Genomic DNA, 7,693 nt, shown 5'->3' on the forward strand with positions numbered 1-7,693 from the left:
TGAGCATGCATATGCCCTGAAGATTACTGTCTATATAAACAAATGTGTTTTTTCTATGCTTCTCTTCCAACTCCTTTAGAACCATTACATTTCTTCCAGCAGTGAAGAATCTTCATGGCCCTAACCCCACAAAAATGCACAAGTACTTAACTTTCAGTGGGACTGCTTGTGCTCAAAGTGAAGCAAATGAAATGAGCCCTTGAAAGTCAGCAGCTTAAATTGGCACACCAATCTTTCTAGGAGTAATCATTTTTCAAAATGGAAAAAAAAAAAAAATTAAAAAACAGTGGAATACTTCAATTCACATGAGTGGAGTTTTATGCAGATAAAACTATACCCATGAAAAAGCCCTTTAAGCTGAATGCATGTATGGGTGTACATCACAGGGTACGATTCATCCACAGCACTTATTTTCTCAGGTAGTTGTGCTGCTACACACACACACACACTTACTTAAAGAGATTATTCAACATACTTGAATATGGAAACATTTAGTTTTATTATCATTGCATTTTTACATAAATATTATATTTTAGTACAGAAGTAGGAACATCACTATACCAAATGACAGTATGCCATACAAAAAAGACATAGAATGTCTAAGGCTCTTCAGAACATTACTGTTCTTAAACCTCCAGTATAAATACCAAATACTTAACTTTAAAAACAAACAAACAAAAAAAACCCCACAAGTGTTCTTTTTATGAAGTGATCTTCGAAGAGAGAGACACTAAATACCAGTGAATAAAAAAAAAAGTTACACGTTCACGTGGGTCACTTAAATACAGTGAGGCAAGATTAGATTGTGAAAACTTGGGCTGCATTAAGATGGCCATTGCTCCTATGATTAAAGGACTATACAAAACAATCAATAATGATAGCTTGCAAAACAGACTAGCAATCAGACAAACAAGCCTGTGCCCCCAAGGAACACATGGGTTTACAAGGCAACAGATTTTAGGACTGTAGTGTATTACTGTGCTTGCTCCAGTTCTTTGCAATCCTGAAAATCTTGTGCCCCTACATGCAAGTGCGAAGTACTGGCCATCAGCAGGATCTGAAAATCTAGTGATTTGCCCATTCACAATGTGAAAGGCACCGATTCCCCAATATCAGCCCTCATGACCTACAAGGATCAGACACCCCAAAGTAAGGAGTCATCTACAAGAGACAGCAGATTACTAATCAGTTTTCTCCTGTACCACTACTGCTCCTGATCGACCCTAGCAACCAGCAGAGTATTTACGGAGCACAAGGTCAGAGATTTCTTTAACTGATTGAAGTGCATCAAGATACAAGGCATGTGCCCAACAGCCGATACCCAGGGGACAGATGGATTAAATACTTAGTAGTGTTAATAAATACATAGGTAAGAACTGGTTGCAATAAATACAAGCATTATGTTGAGGCTTGGAGAGGTGGATCACAGGAATGCCTGGTGGATCAGGCCCCTGCTGAGCAGGAGGTCACCATGACAGTTTTCCGGTAACAGGTCTTCCTCCAGACACAGACGGGCTCATGTGTAGCTACTTCTTCACTTGCACCTCTTCCCTCATAGCGTGGCAGGCCCCCTGATGGAGTGAGAGCGCGTGTCACAAGGGCAGTCCTGCACCCTTTCCCTCCAAGGGTAAACTTGGCTTCCCCCGCACCTCACACCCGGGGGCAGGAAATACTGGCCGGTCCCCTGGCTTTTGGGCGACTGGTGCCTCTTAAGTTTGCCCCATGTGCAGCTCAGCGCAGAGCCCGGGGGGTTGGGGCTCCTGGCACGCACCTACCGAAGGATCTTGTTGACGATGAGCTGGACCCAGGGCGCCGCGGGGTTGAGGCAGAGCTTGCGGCCGTCCTTCAGGGTGGCGCTGCGGGAAAGAGGGCAGAGGTGAGCGCGGGCGGGTCGGGCCGGGCCGGGCCGGGCCGGGAGAAGGGATAAGGGGGGCGGCACTCACATGACTTCGGGCACGGGGCAGTGCGGCCCCTCGGCGATGAGCTCCACGTGGGCCAGGCGCCGCGGGCCCAGGCGCTCCGACGCGGTCTGCAGGCACTGGCAGCGCAGCTCGCCGGTCACGGGCGCCCCTGCGGGACACGCGCTCGTCACCACCGGCCCGACCCCTTCCCTTCCCTTCCCTTCCCTTCCCCTGTCCCTGTCCCCTCACCCCGGCAGAGCGCGGCGCAGGCGGCCAGCAGGGCGGCAAGGAGCAGGACGCGGCTCATGCTGATGTGGGTGCGGGGGCGAGGGCTGGGAGAGGCGGAGAGCGGTGCCCTGCCCGGCGCCCGCCGCCCTTTTATCCGCCAGCGCCAGCTCGGCCGCCGGGGCTTTCCCGGGGCAGTACCCCGCGGCTCCGCCTTCCCCGCCCCGCCCCGCCCCCCGCCCGGCCCGGGGGCACGGCTCGCCCCGGTGCCTGCAGCCGGGCGGCCCCGCGGGGCAGGGCGCTGGCAGGCCGGGCCCGGAGCTGGGAGCGCAGCAGGCGGTGGGCACGGGAAGGGCGTGGGGCTGGCTTGCGTCGGGGCAGCCAACAAGGTGCCACCCCCGCCAGGGCCACAAGCAGTAGGCAGTTCCAGTGGGTGGAAGGTGAAGGCGTGAAAGGGGCAAAGCCAGCCAGGAGTGCGCCGCATCCCGTCCAGGCGCCTTCCCGCCAGTCAGGGACTCACGCTCAGTCTGGAAGGCCACCTTTGGTGAGGTGGGCAACTTATTCATAGATTCATAGACGTTAGGGTCGGAAGGGACCTCAATAGATCATCGAGTCCGACCCCCTGCATAAGCAGGAAAGAGTGCTGGGTCTAGATGACCCCAGCTAGATGCTCATCTAACCTTCTCTTGAAGACCCCCAGGGTAGGGGAGAGCACCACCTCTCTTGGGAGCCCGTTCCAGACCTTGGCCACTCAAACTGTGAAGAAGTTCTTCCTAGTGTCTAGTCTAAATCTGCTCTCTGCTAGTTTATGACCATTATTTCTTGTGACCCCCAGGGGCGCCTTGGTGAGTAAAACCTCACCAATTCCCTTCTGTGCCCCCGTGATGAATTTATATGCAGCCACAAGGTCGCCTCTCAACCTTCTCTTGCGGAGGCTGAAGAGGTCCAGGTGCCCCAGTCTCTCCTCGTAGGGCTTGGCCTGCAAGCTCTTAACCATACGAGTGGCCCTTCTCTGGACCCTCTCCAGGTTATCCACATCCCTCTTGAAGTGTGGCGCCCAAAACTGCACGCAGTACTCCAACTGCGGTCTGACCAGCGCCCGATAGAGGGGAAGTATCACCTCCTTGGATCTGTTCCTCATGCATCTGCTGATGCATGATAAAGTGCAGTTAGCTTTGCTAACTTCTCCGAAACCTGGACAGCAGCATAAACCTTACTTTACCCTGAGTCGTATGGACCCCGGGGTTATGTCGTTTATTTTTTATTACTGAGATGCCTTCAGGCTTGCATGCCAGTTCTCTCCTTAGTTGCCAAATCGTTGCAGACAAAGAGATGAGGAAGGCTGACATCATAGCTTTGTGGTCATCGTGGTTTCTTTGCACGGGAATCACATTCCACAGTTTCACGGGAGCTGAGCTAATCCTTTCTTTCCTTCTGGATCCAAGTATGAACTCACTGGCATCTAATGACCAATTTCAAATCACCACCGAATCTAAAACTCCACCTCTGTTTTATGGCAAATCATTGGAGTCGGATAGTACCAGAGAATGATCTTTCAGTTCAGGCCACTGGCATATCTGTATGTTTCTTTATTTTACAATCTCACATGCCATCTTTACGGCCAGTAAGTCTTTGTCAAATAGGAAAGCTACAGCACAGCTGAGCATTTCTTGTTCTAACAACCATGTGACACATTGCGGAAGCAATGAAACTGTCTGGATCAGGGGCGGGCAAAATACAGCCTGCAGGCCAGATCTGGCCCACCAGTGGGAACCCACCAATTGATTGTATCTGGCCCACAGCTGCCCCCATGGTGTTCTACATGGGGCCAAGACCTATCCACTCCCCCCGGGGCAGCCTGCACCTTACTCCTACCCACACCCGCTGATTGCTGCAGCCCCTACCAGAGTGTACAGCTTCCCAGCAGACATGGACAACTGGTGCCACCTTAGTCGGGGAGGCATGTGCCCCCCCCTTGTGACCAGTCCCACCAACTGGGGGCGGGGTCCCCCCGTGGCTGATCCCACTGACCAGGGGGGTGTCCCCCACAACAGATCTCTCTGCCCGGGGTGGCAGGGGTCCCCTGCAGCCGATCCCGTGATGGCCGATTGCTGTGACCACTTCCAGAAGTGGCTTCAGCTGCTTTTGGGAGCGGCTGCAGTGATCAGCCGGCACTTGCAGGGGGTGGATGGGCACTCCTGCCTGCCCCACCTGCCAATCACCTAAGCAGCAAGCGTGGCCGGTTGGGGGGTGCACCGGCATTCTCAGGGGGTGCACATGCACCCCCGTGCACCCCCTATGTGTCACCACTGCCAGCAGGATTGCTCCCAGTACAGCTGAAGCTGTATGGGTATTGCTCATTTTCCCTCATCTTCAGTAGCTCCTCCTCTTCCTGCCCCTGCTGTGCTGCTCTGAGCAGCAGGTAGTGTAGGGATGCAATGGCAGCCGTGGGGACACACGTGAGGCACCATGTACCTAGCCAGGCAGAAGGGAAGCTGCAGCCAGGCAGCTCCTGGCCTAGTGCACAGGGTTCCAGCTCCAACTCCCAGCTGCCTTCTGTTCATTTGGCTGCTTGCAGGTAGCTGCTCATCCTGCTGAGTGGGTGGAGAGGGTGGAAGGTGGCTAGGAGCTGGAGCAGGAGCTGGCCAGCAGCAGCTTCTCCCCCACTGGCTGGGCATCTGCTGCCCAGCATGCATTCCCATGCCTTCCCAGCTTTACCTGCTATCTGCAGTGGTGAAGTAGGGGCAGGAAGAGGAGAAGAAGGAGCCTCTGGATGTGGGGAAGCCAAGCAGTACTTGGGTGGCTGCAGCAGCAGCCCTGCTGGGAAGCTGTGCACATTGGCTGGGGCTAGGGTGGCACTGTCTGGCGGGTGCAAGGCTTCCCAGGGTGGGCATGGGCTGTCCTAGGTGGGAGCTGGCATGACATGACTCCATGCAGAGGGCTGCAGGGGCAGCCACAGACCACATGGGGGGTGAGGAGGGGCAGACCAGACCTGCACCTACACCTGCACCACACTGCCCAGGCAAGCTGTACTGCATGAGCCCCTTGTCCTCCACTCCCTCCCTCCCTCCCTCCCTCTCCCCAGCCCTGGCCGGCTCTGGGACCTAGCATGTGGGCAGCCTCCCCTCCCCCCCACATACACCCCCACATACATGCCCACCCCCTTCATACACACCCTGCAGCCCCCCCATACACCCCCTTCATGCACACCATCCACACATACCCCCCACATACACCCCCACACACACCCATGTACACACCTCCCGTGCATACACCCACAGCCCTTCCCACACACACCATGCCCTCCACACATCCCCACCCCACACAATACAAAAGTAATATTTTATTTCAAACTATTATGCTATTGCTTCTATAAAAATATATATATAAATCAGGACAAAATACATAAAATCAGGACAAAAAATAGTTTTTGAAATAACATTAAAATATAGTAGATGCTTCATTTTTAGTATATTATTTGTTTTTTACCTAGTACTGTATTTGTTAAAACGATATCTTGTGAAAGATTTTATGTGTGCGCTTCCTGATAGCTCACCAATCTTGTTAAGTGGCCTTCCAGCTGAAATAATTGCCCACCCCTTGTCTAAATAGTATCAGTTATTAGAACAGTTAAAGCATGCATAAAGAAGCACCTCTTCATAACAACCAGGAATCTTCTTAAACCGGAGCAGTTATGAGAATTGAGGGTCGTTGTTTTCTGTTCAAAGCACATGGCTGCCATCTGACGTGGTCCCCTAAAGTTTTGACTGAGAAAGCTTTCAGAAGTCAGTGGAAGCTTTTTCTGAGTATTGAGGGGCCTTCCCCATACCACATCAAAGCTTCATCAAGTAGAGACTGGCCCAAGTAGCATTCCTAGTTCAAAACCAGCTACCCCTGTGTGTGTACTTGTGGAACTGCTTTCAGGTTTAATGTTTCTAGGACAAAGTGATACTTCCTTATCAAAAGTACTACTTCTCTTATTTTGAATCAGTGTAAGCTACAAATCAAATGAGATATGTCTCTTATGGATGCGCAGGAACCAGAAGGACAAGCCCATATAGACTTTAAAACTAAAAAACCCCCCAAAACCCCTTTTTTTTATGATTCTCTGTCCTCTCTTTATTACCATTATTTGGAAGGAAGAGGAAAGTAAATAAAAGACAATTAAACAAAAACTTTAGGTCAGCAGTAGTTGTTTATAATATGTAACGCCATGTGTCAGGTTTTGCTTGTTTGGAGACTTGCTTTTGCATGTTTGTGGTTTATTTTTCTTTATGAGGCAGTGTGCTGCGCATGCTGGCTTCCTCCTTTAAAAATGACAGCTCAATAGCAGCTCTGTTCTGGGACCAACTGGTGAAATCTTAGTTTTATTTACATCAATGGCAAGACTAGGGTTGCCAACTCTGAATCTATTCCAGGAGGTTTCTGGAACACTAACGTGCCTGACACACACAATGCAAACGTGCCCACGTGCTTGCGTATATCAGTTGCAGATTATGGTGCGTCGGCTTTACATCAAGAAGGCAAATGCACGATACTATGACATTTTAAAAACCCACCGGACTAGTATATAAGTCAGATTCAACATTTAATACTTATTTTAATGAATGCCCTATCATTTATCTCCCAGGTGACTTTCAGTAGTCTCCTGGAGATTTATATCTAATTCCTGGAGACTCCAGGGCAATCCTTGAGAGTTGGCAACCCCAGGCAAGATTCCCATTGGCTTTGAAGGTGTCAGGGGTTTCATGACTGATTTTAGACTGTACTTTAGTTAGATACGGAATATAGAAACAGTTGGTGCTTAAATACATCGGATGTTCTTATTTGTAATGGAAGTATTTGGACAATACATGGGTTATATTATGGCAACAGTGTTGAAGCTGCTTAGAACTAATAATTGATAGTACAATACTGCTCACTTTCTTATCTTTTTATATAACAAAGGTTTTCTCTGTTAAGAGAGTGATCTGTGTCTTCTAGTAGGTATTAGGGATATTGATTGTAGCTGTGTTGATCTAAAGTCACAGTCAGACAGGATTTGTCTGCCTCTAGCACTCTATAGTTCTGTATAAACAAAACACCTGTTACTAGATATGCTAATGAATATGTGTACAAAGCTTTAAACAGCAATTTTAGGCCCTGTAGCTGGTATGGCAGACTGAAATATATCATGATATTTGTTACTAAATCACCTACTACACCATATGTAGAAATCATTAAACAGTAGTAACAGCTTTATATATGTTGCTATTTTGCTGCTCTGAACAGTGCAAATGCATCTTCTATGTATCTCCAATCACATAGGTTTCATAAAGGAATCTTCCATGCTATTTCTTTAAGAATGATTCATTTCTGCTATCTGTATAGAAAAAAAAATTAGATCATGGAAAGCAGCAAGTGTGGCTGTGTCATGTTCTGCCTTGGCACTAGCACGTGATATAATTTTCAATAAAAAATAGATGTTACGTAGATCTAATATACAAGAAAGGCTCTTCAAGGAAAAAACACAAACCACCCACAGTTCAGGCTGGGCCTACTGGGAACTGAAGCATAATCTGTCACTT

At 49.6% G+C, this 7,693-nt stretch overlaps 1 protein-coding gene across 2 annotated transcripts; it reads right to left on the reverse strand.

Annotated features, from left to right (window-relative positions):
- Window positions 1–480: 480 nt before the first annotated feature.
- LOC106740522 (interleukin-8-like) lies at window positions 481–2,328 on the reverse strand. 2 transcript variants are annotated; one of them, XM_059722363.1, is made up of 4 exons: window positions 2,151–2,328; window positions 1,944–2,070; window positions 1,772–1,856; window positions 481–1,571 (listed from the first exon to the last, which is right to left on the reverse strand). In XM_059722363.1, the coding sequence occupies exons 1-3, from the start codon at window positions 2,206–2,208 to the stop codon at window positions 1,772–1,774; spliced, it is 270 nt and encodes an 89-aa protein (XP_059578346.1). In that variant the 5' UTR covers window positions 2,209–2,328; the 3' UTR covers window positions 481–1,571. The 2 variants fall into 2 exon arrangements, with proteins under 2 accessions (XP_059578346.1, XP_059578345.1); XM_059722362.1 differs by having other exon boundaries at window positions 1,776–1,856; window positions 2,151–2,325.
- Between the last annotated feature and the right edge of the window lie 5,365 nt (window positions 2,329–7,693).

Source organism: Alligator mississippiensis, chromosome 2 (assembly GCF_030867095.1).
Source record: "Alligator mississippiensis isolate rAllMis1 chromosome 2, rAllMis1, whole genome shotgun sequence".
NCBI lineage: Eukaryota > Metazoa > Chordata > Crocodylia > Alligatoridae > Alligator > Alligator mississippiensis.

Excerpts from the sequence above, each read along its gene's own strand:
- LOC106740522 (XM_059722362.1), bottom strand. The coding sequence starts at position 2,208 with ATGAGCCGCGTCCTGCTCCTTGCCGCCCTGCTGGCCGCCTGCGCCGCG. Across the intron at positions 2,071-2,150 it reads CTGCGCCGCGCTCTGCCGGG|GGGCGCCCGTGACCGGCGAG; the intron begins GTGAGGGGACAG and ends CGTGTCCCGCAG. Across the intron at positions 1,857-1,943 it reads TGCCCCGTGCCCGAAGTCAT|CGCCACCCTGAAGGACGGCC; the intron begins GTGAGTGCCGCC and ends TCTTTCCCGCAG.